Below are 21,011 nucleotides of genomic sequence, written 5' to 3'. Positions count from 1 at the left end.
CAGTCTTTGGAGTGTAGGAGGAAACCAGAGAACCTGGAGCCACACAAACACGGGGAGAACATACAAACTCCTCCAGATGCTGTCCTTCATGGGATGACAACCCAGGACCCCAATGCTACAAAGCAACTGTGCTAACCACTGAGCCACCATGCTGCCATATATATAGTACAGTGCTAACCAAAGCCACTGCGCTGCCCAATACATAGTACAGCACTAGCCACTGAGCCACCGTTATGCCCTCTATATAGTACAGTGCTAACCACTGAGCCACTGTGCTGCCCTATATATAATATAATTCTAACCACTGAGCTTCCCCATACATAGTACAATACTAACCACTGTTCTTTCCCATACATAGTGTAGTGCTAACCACTGAGCCACTGGGCTGCCCTGTACATAGCACAGTGCTAACCACTGAGCCACAGTGCTGCCCTTTATATAGTACAGTGCTAACCACTGATCCATGGTGATGCCCCATATATAGTACAGTGCTAACCAATGAACCACCCAGTTGCCCTTTATATAGTACAGTGCCAACCACTGAGACACTATGCTGCCCTATATATAGTACAGTGCTAACCACTGAGCCGCTGTGCTGCCCTATATAGTACAGTGCTAACCACTGAGCCACCGTGCTGCCCTATATATAGTACAGTGCTAACTACTGAGCCACTATGCTGCCCTATATATAGTACAGTGCTAACCACTGAGCCTCCATGCTGCCCTATACATAGTACAGTGCTAACCACTGAGACGCTGTGCTGCCCTATGTATAGTACAGTGCTAACCACTGAGCCGCTGTGCTCCCTATATATAGTACAGTGCTAACCACTGAGCCACCGTGCTGCCCTCTATATAGTACAGTGCTAGCCACTGAGCCGCTGTGCTCCCTATATATAGTACAGTGCTAACCACTGAGCCACCGTGCTGCCCTATATGTAGTACAGTGCTAACCACTGAGCCACCGTGCTGCACCTACAGATTACATACTGGCCTCCATTATCTATTTCCTTTCCTACAAGCCGCACACATCTGCAGTCTGACGACAGCGGAGATACTCACTTTGTTTCTTGCGCTTGAAGTAGATTATTAGAACTATAACTATAATGATCAATAATAATCCCAGAACGACAGGAATAATAATCATTAGATTCCAATTCCCCGATGTCGCACTGTTATCTGTGAAAATATAAAACAAAACGCAGATAAATGAGAAGCATATAAGGATTATATCACCACAAGCGCCTGATGTGCTGCACTGTCGGCCATAGCTGGAGGCGGGCGATGGGGACACGTTACACCCCACACAGAGGACAAGGCCGGACATTGGGCTCAGAATGGAATCACTAAAACAAAACTGCCCGTTCTGCACACAATAATTCACACGAAAACACTTCTGAAACGACGTCGCTGTTCGTTCTGTCCAACGAGAAGCTGAAATGAACTCACAAAAAAACTTGAGAAACGTTGAAATTAATAACTGAATAGAGAAAACATAATTTAATTGATTTATTGTGCTAAAACTGTATTGGACTTTTCCACCATTAACAAAAACCACCATGTGAACATACAGCAGAGACCTAAAGTTTGGACACACCTTCTCACTTATTAAACCTGACAGGACACACCTGTGAAGTGAAAACCATTCCTGGTGACTACCTCTTAAAGCAATCAAACCGGCCGATAAAGGCGGTGCAGTTGTCATTATGGATACTGTTAAATATGAGGCTGAAATTCTTGGACAGTTGGCTGATACTGCCGTATATAGGAAATTGACGGGCAATCCTACCAGTCAATTTCAGAGGGATTTGCAGCTCCTGATCGAGGACTCCCTTACTGGTGGACTTATCGATCAGAAGCTGTCTGAATTTCTTTTTGTGGATTCACCCATTACTCCCGTCCTGTATACATTACCTAAGATACACAAAAATTTGTATAACCCCCCAGGATGACCTATTGTGTCGGGGAGGGGTTCTATGTGTCATAACGTGGCTATCTTCCTTGATAAAATCTTACGTCGCTTTGCCATCTCTTCTCGGTCTTATATTAGAGACACTAACGACTTTTTGAACAAATTGAGGGATGTCAGGGTGGGTACCTCTACCATCCTGGTATCCTTCGATGTAGTCTCTTTATATACTTCAATTGAACATGAAAAGGGGTTACATGCTGTTGATGTGGCGCTATCGGGGCATGCTGTTGATGTGGCGCTATCGGGCTCGGACTAGACCCCAGCGTGTGCACAGTTGGTCCTCACCTTGCTGGAGTTCATCCTCAGGAGGAATTTTTTTCCTCTTTGGGGATAATTACTATCTCCAGCTAAGGGGTACCGCCATGGGGTCCAATGTGGCCCCCACTTATGCCAACATCTACATGGCGGTACTGGAGGACCAATTTGTGTACAGTTCCAGCTACTGGTGCCATGTCCTAGCCTGGTGGCGCTACATCGATGACATCTTCTGTATATGGGAGGGTACTCAGATTGAGCTTTTTGATTTTTTGTCTGAATTAAACAATATACATGCACAGTTTAAATTTACTGTCACACATTCCATGGACAGGATACAATTCCTGGATACCATGGTGTATAAACAGGAGGATAGATTGTGTACAGATCTGTTTACTAAGGCGACCGACAGGAATAGTCTTTTGGATTATGGTAGTTACCATCCTAGGAGGATGATTGACTCGCTCCCGTGGAGCCAATTATTACGGGTACGCCGCATTGTCTCCGATGATATATGTGATGCAAGGTTGGACGCAATGTGCAATAAGTTCATCTGCAGAGGTTATCCTAAAGAGAAAGTTATGTGTCTAAAAAATCAGGTGATTACACTCAATGATGGGGAACTACAATCCCATAAAAACAGGAATAGAGAGAAACGTGTGCCGGGGGTGTGGTTTGAGCGCTGATGTGGTAGGAAGCAGGAACCCTGAGCTCCCTCTAAACCAGAGAATAATCGACAAGAATTGGACATTTAACCCGGATTCCTACAGCGGGAGACTTTCCTAAGGGAACCTAGACCTGCTGGAAGCAGGTTCCAGAAGATTTTTAACCTCAACTGTGGATATAATTAACTTTAAACGAAAGGACACCTGCGTGTGAGAGAGGCGGAGGGATATACCTCACACACTCCAACGTGAGGAGAAAAAGAAACAGAGACTTGCCAAACGGACCCCAAGGTACTGTGAACCTCATCCCAATCCATCAGGGGACCCCCAGAGGCACATTCAGGAGAGGCACCACTCTTTTTCCCCCCAAAACCAGACACTCTTTAGAGCACAGGATCGCTCATACAGAGCAGCTGCATAGGGGAAAAATAGTCCCTGCAACAGCACAGATCTAAAGGCACAGCTACAGATAGTGTGCTACTAAATTCAGCCTGCGGGGCAACTTTATTTTTGTTACATATCCCCAGCGATCCCCCTTCTTCCCCACCATAGGAGGCACACAAGTGGGAGAGCTTAACCCCTTCCCGACCTTTGACGCATACGCTGCGTCATGAAAGTCGGTGCCATTCCGACCCATGACGCAGCATATGCGTCATGGAAAGATCGCGTCCCTGCAGGCCGGGTGAAAGGGTTAACTCCCATTTCACCCGATCTGCAGGGACAGGGGGAGTGGTAGTTTAGCCCAGGGGGGGTGGCTTCACCCCCTCGTGGCTACGATCGCTCTGATTGGCTGTTGAAAGTGAAACTGCCAATCAGAGCGATTTGTAATATTTCACCTAAAAAACTGGTGAAATATTACAATCCAGCCATGGCCGATGCTGCAATATCATCGGCCATGGCTGGAAACACTTATGTGCACCCACCCCACCCCTCCGATCGCCCCCCCAGCCCCCCGATCTGTGGTCCGCTCCCCTCCGTCCTGTGCTCCGCTCCCCCGTCCTCCTGTCCGCTTCCCCGTGCACCAATCACACCCCCTGTGCTGCAATCAAACCCCCCCGCACTCCGATCCCCCCCCGCACACAGCGACCCCCCCCCGTGCTCCGATCCACCCCCCCCGCACAGCGATCCCTCACCCTGTGCTCCAATCCTTCCCCGTGCTCCAATCCTCCCTCCCGTGTTCCGATCCACCCCCCCCATGATCCGATCCACCCCCCCGTGCTCCGACGCCCCCCCCGTGCCCTGATCTCCTCCCCCTTATACTTACCTGGCCGCCCGAGGTCCGTCCGTCTTCTTTCCTGGGCGCCGCCATCTTCCAAAATGGCGGGCGCATGTGCAGTGCGCCCGCCGAATCTGCCGGCCGGCAGATTCGTTCCAGAGTGAATTTTGATCACTGAGATATATCCTATCTCAGTGATCAAAATAAAAAAAATAGTAAATGACCCCCCCCTTTGTCACCCCCATAGATAGGGACAATAAAAAAAATAAAGAATTTTTTTTTTTTTTCACTAAGGTTGGGGTAAGAACTAGGGTTAGGGTTAGGGGTAGGGTTAGGGGTAGGGTTAGGGTTAGGGGTAGGGTTAGGGCTAGGGGTAGGGGTAGGGTTAGGGGTAGGGTTAGGGCTAGGGTTAGGGTTTCGGTATGTGCACACGTATTCTGGTCCTATGCGGATTTTTCCGCAGCGGATTTGAAAAATCCACAGTGCTAAACCGCTGCCGATTTATCGTGGATTTACCGCGGTTTTTCTGCGCATTTCACTGCGGTTTTACAACTGCGATTTTCTATTGGAGCAGTTCTAAAACCGCTGCGGAATCCGCAGAAAGAAGTGACATGCTGCGGAATGTAAACCGCTGCGTTTCCGTGCAGTTTTTCCGCAGCATGTGTACAGCGATTTTTGGTTCCCATAGGTTCACATTGAACTGTAAACTCATGGGAAACTGCTGCGGATCCGCAGCGTTTTCCGCAGCGTGTGCACATACCTTTAGAATTAGGCTATGTGCACACGGTGCGGATTGGCCGCTGCGGATCCGCAGCAGTGTTCCATCGGGTTTACAGTACCATGTAAACATATGGAAAACCAAATCCGCTGTGCCCATGGTGCAGAAAATACCACGCGGGAACGCTGCGTTGTATTTTCCGCAGCATGCCAATTCTTTGTGCGGATTCCGCAGCGTTTTACACCTGTTCCTCAATAGGAATCCACAGGTGAAATCCGCACAAAAAACACTGGAAATCCACGGTAAATCCACAGGTAAAACGCAGTGCCTTTTACCCGCGGATTTTTAAAAAATGATGCTGAAAAATCTCATACGAATCCGCAACGTTGGCACATAGCCTTAGAGTTGGGTTGGAATTAGGGTTGTGGTTAGGGTTAGGGGTGTGTTGGGGTTAGGGTTGTGGTTAGGGGTGTGTTGGGGTTAGGGTTGTGATTAGGGTTACGGCTACAGTTGGGATAAGGGTTAGGGGTGTGTTGGAGGTAGAATTGAGGGGTTTCCACTGTTTAGGCACTTCAGGGGGTCTCCAAACGCAACATGGCGCCACCATTGATTCCAGCCAATCTTGTATTCAAAAATTCAAATGGTGCTCCCTCACTTCCGAACCCCGACGTGTGCCCAAACAGTGGTTTACCCCCACATATGGGGTACCAGCATACTCAGGACAAACTGCGCAACAATTACTGGGGTCCAATTTCTCCTGTTACCCTTGAGAAAATAAAAAATTGCTTGCTAAAACATAATTTTTGAGGAAAGAAAAATTATTTTTTATTTTCACGGCTCTGCGTTGTAAACGTCTGTGAAGCACTTGGGGGTTCAAAGTGCTCACCACATATCTAGATAAGTTCCTTGGGGGGTCTAGTTTCCAAAATGGGGTCACTTGTGGGGGGTTTCTACTGTTTAGGCACACCAGGGGCTCTGCAAACGCAACGTGACGCCCGCAGACCATTCCATCAAAGTCTGCATTTCAAAAGTCACTACTTCCCTTCTGAGCCCCCACGTGTGCCCAAACAGTGGTTTACCCCCACACATGGGGCATCAGCGTACTCAGGAGAAACTGGACAACAACTTTTGTGGTCCAATTTCTCCTGTAACCCTTGGGAAAATAAAAAATTCTGGGCTAAAAAATTATTTTTGAGGAAAGAAAACGTATTTATTATTTTCACTGCTCTGTGTTATGAACTTCTGTGAAGCACTTGGGGGTTCAAAGTGCTCACCTCACATCTAGATAAGTTCCTTTCGGGGTCTAGTTTCCAAAATGGGGTCACTTGTGGGGGGTTTCTACTGTTTAGCCACATCAGGGGCTCTGCAAACGCAACGTGACGCCCGCAGAGCATTCCATCAAAGTCTGCATTTCAAAACGTCACTACTTCACTTCCGAGCCCCAGCATGTGCCTAAACAGTGGTTTACGATACGATACGATACGATACGATACACTTTATTGATCCCGTGGGAAATTATGGTATCACAGCAGCACAACTTAAATCATAAAAATCATAAAGGAATTCCATAGTTGACATGACAGTTTGTTGACAGAAGAACATTATACATTAGAATAGGACATACACAACGAGTGAACTGAATGTAGAGAAATGAGTAGACATTCACCTTGGTGGTTTAACCCTAATGTTATTGTTGTACATTCCCATGGCAGTTGGCACAAACGATTTCCTATATTTTTCCTTCTTACACCTCAGAAGTATTAGCCGGTTGCTGAAGGTGCTCTTCTGTCTCATGAATAGCTCATATAATGGATGTGCATTATTGTTCATAATTGCCATACACTTTTTCAGAGTTCTTCTCTCCACTACCTCCCCAAAAGAGTCCAGATTGTAGCCCACAGCAGAACTTGCCTTCTTAATAATCTTATTCAGCTTATTAGCATCAGAGGCCCGCACACTACTACCCCAGCACGTGATTGCAAAAAAGATGGCACTTGCCACCACAGATTGGTAGAACATTTCTAACATTTTGCTACACACATTAAAAGACCTCAGTTTCCTTAGGAAATACAGTCTGCTCATCCCCTTCTTGTAGACAAACTCTGAGTGGCATCTCCAGTCCAGTTTGCTATCCAAATGGACCCCCAAATATTTGTAACTCTCCACCTGCTCTACCTCCTGACCAGCAATAGTGATCGGTAAGCATTCCAACTTTATCCTGCTATAGTTGGCCACCAACTCCTTGGTTTTCTTAACATTTAGCTGCAGATAGTTACCATTGCACCAATCCACGAAATTCGACACCACCCTTCTATATTCCTCATCCCCCTGATCTCCCCTAATGCATCCCACAACCACAGAGTCATCCGAAAATTTTTGAAGATGGCAAAGTTCAGATTTATACTGAAAGTCTGAAGTATACAGTGTGAATAGAAAGGGCGCAAGCACCGTTCCCTGGGGGGCACCTACACTGCTCAATAATCTGCTTGACACCACTGCTCCCATCTGTACAAACTGTGGCCGATCTGATAGGTAGTCAGTTATCCAATTTCTCATCCCCTCCTCCACCTTCATATCAGTCATCTTTTTGTGTAGTAAAAGTGGCTGCAGGGAGTTAAATGCACTCGAGAAATCGAAGAACATCGCTCGCACCGTGGCTCCGTCATTCTCCAGAAATGAATGTACCCTATGTAACAGAGAAAGAATAGCATCATCCACCCCCAATCTATGTCGGTAAGCAAACTGAAGGGGATCAATAAAAGCATTGACCCTCGGTCTTAAGTGAGCAAGCACTAATCTTTCCAAGGCCTTCATAGCATGAGATGTTAAGGCTACAGGACGATAGTCATTTAGGGTTGCAGGAGAAGAAGTCTTGGGTACCGGCACCAGACAGGAAGTTTTCCATAACACCGGTACCCTCTGTGTTTGTATACTTCCATTAAATAGGCGTGTAAAGACAGTACACAGCTGGTCTGCACAAACTTTAAGGACACGTGAGCTGAGTCCATCAGGTCCTGCAGCTTTACCAATGTTAAGTGACTTAAACTGCCTCCTCACATCATTTTCGGATACTCTAAAATTGGTCTGCTCATCCTCCAATATCGATGTTGCAGAATTTGCACCCAGGTCCCCTCCACTATCAGTTGGCACATGTACACATGTACTGCTGAACCTGTTGAAATACTCATTCATCTCATTAGCCTTGTCCATTGTTCCTGGATCATTTTCAAGCCTCAGCTTAAGCCCAGTCAGTAATTTCATTCCTGCCCAAACCTCTCTGGTATTATTGTGGGACAGTTTCTTTTCAAGTTTAATTCTGAAGGCTTCCTGGGCCTCCTTTATTTTATGCTTCAATTCATGCTGTATCATTTTAATTTCCTCTTTGTCACCCAGTTTAAATGCCTTTTTTTTCCTGTTGAGCAAATGCTTCAATTCCTTTGTTATCCATGGCTTGTTGTTTGCAAAACACCTAATCTTTTTAGTCGGCACCAACATATCAGTGCAGAAGTTAATGTAGTCAGTCACTCTACCAACCACTTCATTAACATTTGTATACTCGTCCATTGTCCCAAGCAGCACATCCCAGTCTGTAAGATGAAAGCAATCCTGTAAAGCCTGTTCATTTGTTGGATTCCACATTCTAACTGATTTAATCTTAGGAGGCTGTGTACTAACAACAGGTTGGTAGACTGGTGACAATAGTACAAGATTGTGATCAGATTTCCCCAAGGGCGGCAGGGTAGACGATGAATAAGCATTCTTGACATTCGCATAGAGTAAGTCCAACGTAATTTTGTCACGTGTTGTACATTTAACAAATTGATAGAATTTAGGTAAGGCAGTAGACATTTTAGCCCGGTTAAAATCCCCAGAGATTACAGTAAGCGAGTTGGGGTGTTTCATCTGGAGCCGGGCAATGACTCCTGACAGCACTTCACCTGCAGCCTCATGGTTTGCAGTTGGTGGTATGTACAACACTATTGCAATAACAAGCGAGAATTCTCTAGGAATATAGTAAGGTCTGAGGCCAACAGCTAGCAATTCAATGTTCGGACAACAATGGCGCTCCCTTACAGTCACATGCCCCTGATTGCACCAACCATTGTTTATGTAGAGTATAACTCCACCACCCTTTTTTTTGCCGCTCTTCATAGTGTCTCTATCCGCCCGGACCATGTGAAATCCTGGTACTGAAACACTTGAGTCCGGGATCTCGCCACGTAACCATGTTTCAGTAAAACATATCAAACTGCATTCCTTGTATTCCCTCTGGGTCCGTATTAATGCCAGCAGTTCATCCGACTTATTACCCAGTGATTGAACATTCCCCATGATGATGGACGGAACTACAGGTTTAAACCGTCTTCGCCTTGCCTTAAGTTTTTTGCCCGCTCTGCAGCCTCTGTAGGGTCGCCTTACCTCACACGGGACACATGGTCTACCCACCGCAGGAGAAGGCATTAGCCTGCGCAGCTCCAGAAGTCGGACCCTTGAGTAAGCAACACGTTTATGAACAGACTTAGGGACATCAATCAAAACCTTGCCCATGTTAGTCGCACTAAGCCTGTCCGTGTAGGGAGGTATACAGTGCACGCCTCCAGACATAACTGTACCAATTCCCAGACAGGTAGTGGCCGCCTGGCAGTAGGTGCGTATAATACCAGTCCTAGGTTGCAAGGAGATCACAAATGCACTGTAAATCCAGATAGCTGCGGGTAGCAGCAAACATCCAAGGGAAACCTTCCAGGGGAGCCAAGGATCAGAAGCATACATCCAGAAAGCTGTGGGTAGCAGTATGCATCCAGGGGAAACAAATCAGAGTATCCCAGGTTCAGAAGCAACCAGCCAAGGGGAAATCCAAGGGTTCAGCATAAATCCAAGGGTTCAGCATAGATCCAAGGGAAGCATTCCAGCGGATCCAAGTTCAGAAGGAGAAGGTATTGGGGAAAAGAAAATTCCTTAGGAGTACCAAAAAGCTGAGGTTCAGAAAGAAAAAGGTTCACACATAACAAAAATAATTCCAAAATAAAATAAAGTAAAGTAGAACAAAACAAAATAAAACAAAACAAAACTAAAACAAAACAAAACTATTGCTGCTGCAATGGGCTGCCACTAGCACGGCGCCTTATTGTCCTCATCCAGCAGAGAGCAGACAGACACGTCTGCTCTCCTTGGTGTCTACTAGAATATCTGCTCTCCTAGGTGTCTACCCCCACATATGGGGTATCAGCGTACTCAGGAGAAACTGGACAACAACTTTTGGGGTCAAATTTCTCCTGTTACCCTTGGGAAAATAAAAAATTGCGGGCTAAAATTCATTTTTGAGAAAATAATTTTTTTTTTTTATTTTCATGGCTCTGCGTTATAAACTTCTGTGAAGCACTTGAGGGTTCAAAGTGCTCACTACACATCTAGATTAGTTCCTTTGGGGGTCTAGTTTCCAAAATGGGGTAATTTGTGGGGGATCTCCAATGTTTAGGCACACAGGGGCTCTCCAAACGCGACATGGTGTCCGCTAATGATTGGAGATAATTTTCCATTTAAAAAGCCAAATGGCGTGCCTTCCCTTCTGAGCCCTGCCGTGCGCCCAAACAGTGGTTTACCCCCACATATGGGGTATCAGCGTACTCAGGAGAAACTGGACAACAACTTTTGGGGTCAAATTTCTCCTGTTACCCTTGGGAAAATAAAAAATTGCGGGCTAAAATTCATTTTTGAGAAAATAATTTTTTTTTTTATTTTCATGGCTCTGCGTTATAAACTTCTGTGAAGCACTTGAGGGTTCAAAGTGCTCACTACACATCTAGATTAGTTCCTTTGGGGGTCTAGTTTCCAAAATGGGGTAATTTGTGGGGGATCTCCAATGTTTAGGCACACAGGGGCTCTCCAAACGCGACATGGTGTCCGCTAATGATTGGAGATAATTTTCCATTTAAAAAGCCAAATGGCGTGCCTTCCCTTCTGAGCCCTGCCGTGCGCCCAAACAGTGGTTTACCCCCACATATGGGGTATCTGCATACTCAGGACAAACTGGACAACAACATTTGTGGTCCAATTTCTCCTATTACCATTGGCAAAATAGGAAATTCCAGGCTAAAAAATCATTTTTGAGAAAAGAAAAATTATTTTTTATTTTCATGGCTCTGCATTATAAACTTCTGTGAAGCACCTGGGGGTTTAAAGTGCTCAGTATGCATCTAGATAAGTTCCTTGGGGGGTCTAGTTTCCAAAATGGGGTCACTTGTGGGGGAGCTCCATTGCATAGGCACACAGGGGCTCTCCAAATGCGACATGGTGTCCGCTAACAATTGGAGCTAATTTTCCATTCAAAAAGTTAAAAGGCGCGCCTTCCCTTCCGAGCCCTGCCGTGTGCCCAAACAGTGGTTTACCCCCACATATGAGGTATCGGCGTACTCGGGAGAAATTGCTCAACAAATTTTAGGATCCATTTTATCCTATTGCCCATGTGAAAATGAAAAAATTGAGGCGAAAATAAATTTTTTGTGAAAAAAAAGTACTTTTTCATTTTTACGGATCAATTTGTGAAGCACCTGAGGGTTTAAAGTGCTCACTAGGCATCTAGATAAGTTCCTTGGGGGGTCCAGTTTCCAAAATGGGGTCACTTGTGGGGGAGCTCCAATGTTTAAGCACACAGGGTCTCTCCAAACGCGACATGGTGTCCGCTATCGATGGAGATAATTTTTCATTCAAAAAGTCAAATGGCGCTCCTTCCCTTCCGAGCCTTACCATGTGCCCAAACAGTGGTTTACCCCCACATGTGAAGTATCGGTGTACTCAGGAGAAATTGCCAAACAAATTTTAGGATCCATTTTATCCTGTTGTCCATGTGAAAATGAAAAAATTGAGGCTAAAAGAATTTTTTTGTGAAAAAAAGTACTTTTTCATTTTTACGGATCAATTTGTGAAGCACCTGGGGGTTTAAAGGGCTCACTATGCATCTAGATAAGTTCCTTGGGGCGTCTAGTTTCCAAAATGGGGTCACTTGTGGGGGAGCTCCAATTTTTAGGCACACGGGGGCTCTCCAAATGTGACATGGTGTCCGCTAAAGAGTGCAGCCAATTTTTCATTCAAAAAGTCAAATGGCGCTCCTTCCCTTCCAAGCCCTGCCGTGCGCCCAAACAGTGGTTTACCCCCACATATGAGGTATCAGCGTACTCAGGACAAATTGGACAACAACGTACGTGGTTCAGTTTCTCCTTTTACCATTGGGAAAATAAAAAAATTGTTGCTGAAAAATCATTTTTGTGACTAAAAAGTTAAATGTTCATTTTTTCCTTCCATGTTGCTTCTGCTGCTGTGAAGCACCTGAAAGGTTAATAAACTTCTTGAATGTGGTTTTGTGCACCTTGAGGGGTGCAGTTTTTAGAATGGTGTCACTTTTGGGTATTTTCAGCCATATAGACCCCTCAAACTGACTTCAAATGTGAGGTGGTCCCTAAAAAAAATGGTTTTGTAAATTTCGTTGTAAAAATGAGAAATCGCTGGTCAAATTTTAACCCTTATAACTTCCTAGCAAAAAAAAATTTTGTTTCCAAAATTGTGCTGATGTAAAGTAGACGTGTGGGAAATGTTATTTATTAACTATTTTGTGTCACATAACTCTCTGGTTTAACAGAATAAAAATTCAAAATGTGAAAATTGCGAAATTTTCAAAATTTTCGCCAAATTTCGGTTTTTATCACAAATAAACACAGAATTTATTGACCTAAATTTACCACTAATATGAAGCCCAATATGTCACGAAAAAACAATCTCAGAACCGCTAGGATCCATTGAAGCGTTCCTGAGTTATTACCTCATGAAGGGACACTGGTCAGAATTGCAAAAAACGGCAAGGTCTTTAAGGTCAAAATAGGCTGGGTCATGAAGGGGTTAAAATCAGGGGCGGAAGCACACATCACTGCAAGTGACAGCAGTGAAGTAGTTCCGGCCGCTCAGCTTCATCAGCAGCCGACATCTAGTGCAGGGCGGAGGGATCCGCAGCTCCAGTCATTCCCCTGCACTATTTACATCTCCCAAACGTCCCACCAGCAGCACTGTGTGCAGGGCGGAAGGACACGCACTCCTAGCTGCGCGCCTGCACTACCTAACGCTGCCAACTAACTAACAACAGCGTGGTAGTCTCACCTGCATTGGAACCCCGGGATTTAGTGTGCAGTGAAGAGCAGAGGGACCAGCAGCCCAAGTCATACCCCTGCACTATTTTTTACTCCCAGGAGTCTCACCAGACTGCATTAGAACAGATGCTGCAGGCACCTCGCACTATATACAGGGCGGAGGGATACAGAGTGTAACCAAGCAACAAAATTGCACACAGCTTAAAAAAGCAGCAACAGGCTGCTCTGCTCCTGATTCCCACGAAAAATAATTAGCCGCACAGAGTGAAAACAACCCCCGTGACAGATAAGAAGCTCTGTCTGGCTGTGGAGGGGGTGTGCAGTGCAGGGACTGCACCTCATGTTGGGATCCCTTCAAGTCTGCAACCCATAAACACACTTCACCTCCTGCTGCCCCATACCCAATTGTTTAACCCTTGCTGGACTGGAACAGTTTAATGTGGATGCTGAGGGCAACAGTACCTGATTACACATAAACAGAAAGCTACTTCTTGTGCTGAGTTAACTCTTTATATACAGACCACAAGTACAACTTATCTCCTGCTGCCCCATACCCACCTGATTAACATCCATTAGGTTGGCACGATAACGGTGGATGTGTTACTAGCTCCCTATAAAAGCCAATTTTAAGCTTCACCTAATCTCTCTTCCTTGGTTCCTCACCAACCCCCATAAGATGTAAACCCACACCTGGGAGAAACTGAGGGTGATCTGGGAGTTCTCATTATTTGCTGCACACCTCAAGCATGATGGTGAAACCCTCACTAAAGCTGACGAGATCGGGGTTAAAGTCCACCAGCTCCAAACCTCTTGCAGACATGGATAAATTCCTGAAAAAGCAAGGCAACACATCCAACTCTGCTAAATCCTCTCACTCAATAGGGAAAGATCCAGAAACTTACTCAGAATCCGAACAAGAGAGCGACGGAGACAATGACGACCAGGACAAGGGTGATCTGGTAACGAGATCATTTATTAAAAGGATTCTAGGCAAAACATTAGAACCCATAAGCAGAGATCTCTCTACCATCAAGCAAGACCTCAGCCAACTGGGACACAGAATTGAAGCGATAGAGGCCTCCCATGCGGAAATAGTCCAAAGCTCTAACTCCAATCTAACTTGCCATAAACGGCATGAGGACCACATCAATAAGATATATACCATACTGGAAGACCATGAAAATAGGGAAAGAAGGAACAATCTGAGACTCAAAGGTGTCCCCGAGTCCATACTTCCAGATGCCCTGATTTCCACCGTCACTGAAATCTTTCACTCAATCCTTACTTCCTCAGACTCATCAGAACTTGATATGGTGAGAGTCCACAGAGCACTGAGGCCCAAACCGAAGCCCGACGAAGCTCCTCGAGATGTCTTATGTCGTTTCCTCGACTTCAGAACAAAAGACCTACTTCTGAAAAGAGCCAGAGAAGCAGACTCGATCACTTTTGGAGGAACCCCAATCCAAATTTTCCAAGACCTCTCTGCCTCCACGCTCTATAAAAGACGCCTTTTAAGACCTCTCACCTCAATCCTTCAACAAAGGCATTATCCTTATCGCTGGCTCTTCCCCTTTGGTATCTCCATATCCGCAAAAGATCGGAAATTTCTTATTAAATCTACCGCCGATATTAAATCTGTCTGCGAAGCCTTGGAGATTCAACTCGACCAACCGCTTGTCCTAGAAACTACTTGTGAGGCCCACCGTCTGAAACCTCTCCCCATTCCCCCTCCGTGGCAAGACGCATCTACCCCGAAATCCTCAAGATCAAAACGTCGCTCTTCAAAAGGCACGCCACCTAGGGACGAGGAAGATGATCCCGGCGGATGAACAATGGAAAATCACTAACGTTTTTCTTTTTTGTTTACCTACTTCTCTACGTTCTTTATGGTTTCAAGGGCTTTGTGACATTTATCACTAGCCCATAAAGTTAAATACTTGTGCAGCGTTATCACCGCCAATTTAGGAGTCTTAGCCTCCTATACCATGAAGCTAATTATAACTCCCTTTACTTGATCCCCTTTTTTCTCCCTCCCTAGATGTTAAAATTGCAATGTTTTCCCCCTCACTTAAGGTTATCTACCCTCATGCTCTACGTCAATGGTTTTTTTACTACTGTGTATCTACCATTCTAACCCCCTCTTTCTCATCCATCTCTCCCACCCCTCTCCTTGTTTTCCCTCCTTTGGATCCGATGGTCGAGTCTCATCCTCATCCAACTTGCCTTCAATCACTTCCACCATGACGGTAAACCGTAAGTCTTTTCAGATTATTTCACACAACTCACACGGTCTAAACTCCCCAATCCCAAGGTCACAAACACTTGCCTTCTTCAAAAAATCAGGCTACGATATACTACTCTTGCAAGAGACCCATTTCATCCCCGACAAGACCCCTTCCTTTGAGAAATGCTTCTTTGACAGATGGTTCCACGCTAGCTCCCCCCAAAAAGGATCTAGAGGCGTCTCAATAGCCCTTGCTAGGGATGTCCCCTTCCTCCTCCTAGACAGCAAGATTGATCCTGAAGGCCGTTACGTTTTCATCAAGGGGCTTATAGCCGGTAACATGGTGACCCTAGGCAGTCTATATGCCCCCAACAAACGCCACCTGAAATGGCTTCGCAAAGCCTTATCCCTCCTACGTACATTCCAGGAAGGTGTAGTCATCCTAGGGGGTGATCTGAATGTCGCTCTAGATCCATCTCTGGACACATCTACAAAAAAAAGCTCTATTTCTCTGAAAGATTTGGCGCGCCTTAAATCAACCATTCATTCATTAGAGCTGATCGATGCCTGGAGATATCTGCACCCTTCTGATATTGATTTCACATATTACTCGCATCCCCATAATTCCTATCACCGCCTTGACTACATACTGGTATCCAGATCCATTCTACCTTCCACATTAAAAGCTGAAATAATCCCTGCCATACACTCGGACCACTCTGTGGTACTGACTAAATTAGAATTTCACAAACCATGCTCTAGTTTCAACTCATGGAGGCTCAATGAGTCCATACTACATAGCGAGGAATTCAAAAACCGTATCCGTGAGTCGCTTCAAGAGTTTTTCAATATTAACGCTTCTCCAGACATAGCTCCTCCCGTGTTATGGGAAGCACATAAGGCCACAATCCGAGGGGTTTTTATTTCAATTGCCTCTTTCCTAAACAAACAAAGGAAATCAAAAATCCTTGCCTTATACAATGATATCGTAGCTCTGGATACCCAACACAAAAAGGAACTCTTTCAAACTACACTCACCCAACTCACCGAGAAACGCCAATCTCTCAGGAACCTCCTCAACACACAGTCTTCCAAACATTATCTATCCTGGAAAAACAAAATCTTTGCTCACAGAGACAAAGCCTCTAAACTCATGATCTCGCTGATCAAAAAACGCCAAACCCGTACATTTATCCACAGAATCAAATCTAAAGATGGCAAAGTCCTCCAGCATTAAAATCAAATCACCGACTCCTTTCTGTCCTTCTATAAAGACCTATACCAACTCCGACAATGACACAACAGAAGATAAAAATCAGAGGAGATCCCATGTCCAAGCTTTCTTATCCTCCTTACACCTCCCTAAACTAACCAACCTCCAGCAAGATTGCCTACTCAGGCCCTTCGACCTCTCAGACCTCCAGTCCACCCTGTCTGAAGGGGGGGGGGGGTAGGGGTAAAGGTACCTTCACACATAACGATATTGTTAACGATATCGTTGCTTTTTGTGACGTAGCAACGATATCGTTAATGAAATCGTTATGTGTGACAGCGACCAACGATCAGGCCCCTGCTGGGAGATCGTTGGTCGCTGAATAAAGTCCAGAACTTTATTTCGTCGCTGGACTCCTGCTGACATCGCTGGATCGGCGTGTGTGACACCGATCCAGCGATGTCTTCACTGGTAACCAGGGTAAACATCGGGTAACTAAGCGCAGGGCCGCGCTTAGTAACCCGATGTTTACCCTGGTTACCATCCTAAAAGTAAAAAAAAACAAACACTACATACTTACCTACAGCCGTCTGTCCTCCAGCGCTGTGCTCTGCTCTCCTCCTGTACTGGCTGTGAGCGTCGGTCAGCCGGAAAGCAGAGCGGTGACGTCACCGCTCTGCTTTCCGGCCGCTGTGCTCACACAGACAGTACAGGAGGAGAGCAGAGCACAGCGCTGGAGGACAGACGGCTGTAGGTAAGTATGTACTGTTTGTTTTTCTTTACTTTTAGGATGGTAACCAGGGTAAACATCGGGTTACTAAGCGCGGCCCTGCGCTTAGTTACCCGATGTTTACCCTGGTTACCGGCATTGTTGGTCGCTGGAGAGCGGTCTGTGTGACAGCTCTCCAGCGACCAAACAGCGACGCTGCAGCGATCCGGATCGTTGTCGGTATCGCTGCAGCGTCGCTAAGTGTGAAGGTACCTTAAGGCCCCTGGCCCAGATGGGCTCCCTAAAATCTATTACAAAACCTTTGCTGATATCTTAGGCCCGTACCTCCTGAACGTCTGTAACGCAGTCCTGGGTGGGAATCCTTTCCCTTCTCAGTCACTAGAAGCCCACATTTCTCTTCTTCATAAAGAAGGTAAAGACCCAGAATGCTGTGGAAGCTATAGGCCTATCTCCCTACTCAATGTTGATCTAAAAATTTATGCCAGTCTTATTGCGGGGAGATTGGCGGAGCTCATGCCACAACTCATTTCTCTCAATCAATCGGGCTTCATGATAGGACGTGAGGGAAGGGACAATACAGCTAGAATTCTTCACCTTATTCAGTACGCAAAAATACGGAAAACCCCACTCGTCCTACTGGGAACAGACGCTGAAAAGGCCTTTGACAGGGTGGACTGGATATTCCTTCGAGAAACACTTCTTGCTTTTCACATCCCCCCTCAACTTGTAGATGCCATTTTCCAAATGTACACTACCCCCACTGCCCGTTTAAGAATAAACAATCTACTATCGGACCCTTTCTCCATTCAAAATGGCACGAGGCAGGGATGCCCTCTCTCTCCGATTCTATATGTATTGGCCATGGAGCCTCTCATTCAGAGCATCCAACAAGATCCAGGCATTAAGGGAATCCAGATAGGTAGTTTTCACCATAAATCTGCAGCGTTCGCTGATGATCTCTTGGTATTCCTATCGGTTCCCGAGGAGGGCATCCCTGCCTTCGTCCGCATATTAGACCTATACGGGAAGCTTTCTAACTACAAAATCAACATTACTAAATCGGAAGGTCTCAGCATTAATATCCCCAACCCCGCTATAGACAAATTAAAAAAACTATACCCCTTCAAATGGCCCTCGAGTTTCATCACCAACCTAGGGATTAAGATCGGGAGATCGACGGGGGAACTTCTGGAACTTAATATCATCCCCCTGTTGAAACAAGCTACCTCCACGGTACAGTCCTGGAGAGCCCCCTTCCTATCTTGGATGGGCAGAAAAAACCTCTTGAAAAGTATTATCTTACCCAAATTCTTATATTTATTCCAGGTGCTCCCCATCTACATCCCAAAGCACTATCTATCGAAGATAAACTCTTTTTTCATTAACTACATCTGGAATGGCAAACGCCCACGAATCAATGCCAATTCTCTTGCCATGCAGAAGTCAAAAGGAGGAATGGGGGCCCCGGATATCTTCAAATACTACCGAGCAGCGATGCTCACTAGAGTAGTAGATTGGATTAGAAATCCTTCAGAAAAAATGTGGATACCAATTGAAGAACATCTAGCCCCTATTCCCCTTAGGACATTAGCCCTTCTGTATAACCACACAAACCTAGACCAACTGCTACTCAACGAAATTACAACCGCTATTCTCAAAATTTGGAGAACAGAATTTCCCAAATTCACCCTGCCTACCTCCCCAATTCTGACGATACAAGACATCGCGGGTCCCATCCCATTTAAATTACCTAAAGATCCCCCCAGCTCCACCAGTAACTTTAACTCTCCTATACCGCTTGACACTCTTTTTATCGACGGGTCCCTAATGAGCCTCGCTGAATTCCAGGCCTCGAACCCACAATTAAATATTTCTTTTCTTCACTACAAAAGATTAAAAGATTACTGCCATAAGCACAAAAGACAGTTAGATTTGCTCCGCCCTCTGACTCCCTTCGAACAATTTTGCGCCCACAAAAACCCACCCAAAAAAGTCCTATAAAAAATTTACAACCTTCCGTTGATGGATGGCGCCGATGTCAAAAGAGCCTTCATAGGTCTCTGGGAGAGAGATCTCACCATCTCTTTCACGGACGACCAGATTGCCTCTATCTACAACAAATCTCACGGACCCTCACAATGCGTAAAAATACAAGAAAACTCATATAAGGTAATATCTAGGTGGTACCGCACTCCAACCCAACTCCATCATTGGCACCCCTCCACTCCCGATCTGTGCTGGAGATGCCGTTCAGACTCAGGCTCCTATCTGCACATCTAGTGGTCTTGCCCAAAAATTGTCCCCTTTTGGCAAATGGTCTCGAACGTAATCTCTAAGGTGCTAGATCAAAACACTCTCTTACTTCCTCAATCTACTCTCCTTAACCAACCCCTATGGCCCGAGAATTCCCCGGCCTCGAAACTAGCAAGCAACATAATAGCAGCCGGGAAATATCTAATCCCCACTTTCTGGAAATCTACTCTCACACCCACCAAAAAACAAGTACTAGATAAAATTGACCTTCTATACCACACTGCTGAGTTAGTTGCCAATACACAAGAATCCCTCACCTCGTTTAGACTTACCTGGAAACCGTGGATTACCTTCCGCTCCAGTCCTGACTTCTTATCAACATTACCGGAGGATACCTGAATCCACCTCAACCCATCAGATCCTATATGCCGAGCCCCCCCTCATTATCATTCTCGACTTCATCTTTTAATTTCATCTCCACCATCGGTCCTTTTTTCCCCCTCCCCCCTCCCTCCTCCAAGCCCCCCCTTTAGCTCCCTCTCCTTTCTTACCTCACCCCCCCCTCTTTCCTATAACCCTCTCAATCTTTCTACTATCTTAAAACTTTACTCATGTTTCTAATGTTTCCACTGTTTCTCTAATCACCTTTGCTAGTTTCCCTTTCTTCTGAATCTATGTCAAAGTTTGATCCAGAACCCTTTTCCAGTTCTTCAAATTTATCGTATCCCTACATCTTGTTGGACTTTTGTTATTGTCCCATTGGATACCTAATGTTGTTTGAAACTTCCTCTGGCTATTTTTCAATTCCTGTTCAATTGTGATTCCTTTTTCTTCAATAAAAAGAAAATTGAAAGAAAGAGAAGAAACAACACGGAAGAGACCAGCGACTAAAATGCTACAACACTAGAAGACAATGTTTCCAGTCCCAGAAAACTCAGAGCTTGATTCAGTATTGCATTTGCGCCTGATTTTTATTCAGTTTTCCCACCAAATTCATTTTTTCCATTTGCACCCTTTTTAAGTCTACTTTTATCATTTTGTCTGTTTTTTCTTCATTTTTTTAGTTCGTCGCTGCATGCGTGGCTTAGGGTTTAAAGATGTTTTACCTGATTCATCATATGCAACTTTTCAAAATGTTGAGAACACTTTTGCAAATGTACTCCAGTCAACACGTTTGATTTTTTTTTTCACAATTTTTGCAACTTTTTCTTAAACCTGCAACTTTTCTTTTGTGCTAAAATGTTGCAGGAAATAAAATGGTTAAAGTTATAAAAATAGCAAAAAAAAAACCACAATTAATACTTTGAGCAACATTCATAGACATTTGGCACAGAAAAAGTCAGCAAATACCTCAGTAACTTTGTACACATTTGCCATTTGTTAAAAAGCTGAAAAGGTGGCTCTTTGCCTTGTGTACATGGACCTTACACTGCTATAATCCGACGTGTGTGACGTTGTTACCATTTATTGTTGTATTGCTCTTTTGCTTGTAATGATTTTAGGGAATCTGCGATGATTAATTATTTTGTTAAAGTTTGTTACATGCTGAAAACGTCCAGACACCACTATTCCTATAATAAAAGATATATAACACTGCTTTTGTTTTCCATTCAAAAAGTCAAGTGGC

At 45.1% G+C, this 21,011-nt stretch overlaps 2 protein-coding genes across 2 annotated transcripts in view; one reads left to right on the top strand and one right to left on the bottom strand.

The window, feature by feature from the left end:
• The window catches only part of LOC138645492 (uncharacterized), a 134,980-nt gene that overhangs the window by 44,629 nt on the left and 69,340 nt on the right, over positions 1-21,011 (top strand). The window lies entirely within an intron of this gene.
• Positions 1-21,011, bottom strand: part of LOC138645495 (dentin matrix acidic phosphoprotein 1-like) — a 48,108-nt gene that overhangs the window by 22,137 nt on the left and 4,960 nt on the right. The window contains exon 2 of the mRNA XM_069734858.1: positions 1,063-1,179. Within this exon, the coding sequence (XP_069590959.1) occupies positions 1,063-1,147 (85 nt within the window). The 5' untranslated portion in view covers positions 1,148-1,179. The remainder of the gene's footprint in view (positions 1-1,062; positions 1,180-21,011) is intronic.

This window comes from Ranitomeya imitator, chromosome 7 (assembly GCF_032444005.1).
Source record: "Ranitomeya imitator isolate aRanImi1 chromosome 7, aRanImi1.pri, whole genome shotgun sequence".
NCBI lineage: Eukaryota > Metazoa > Chordata > Amphibia > Anura > Dendrobatidae > Ranitomeya > Ranitomeya imitator.
The sequence above is the reverse complement of the archived record's forward strand: the minus strand, read 5'-3'. Positions and strand labels throughout refer to the sequence as shown.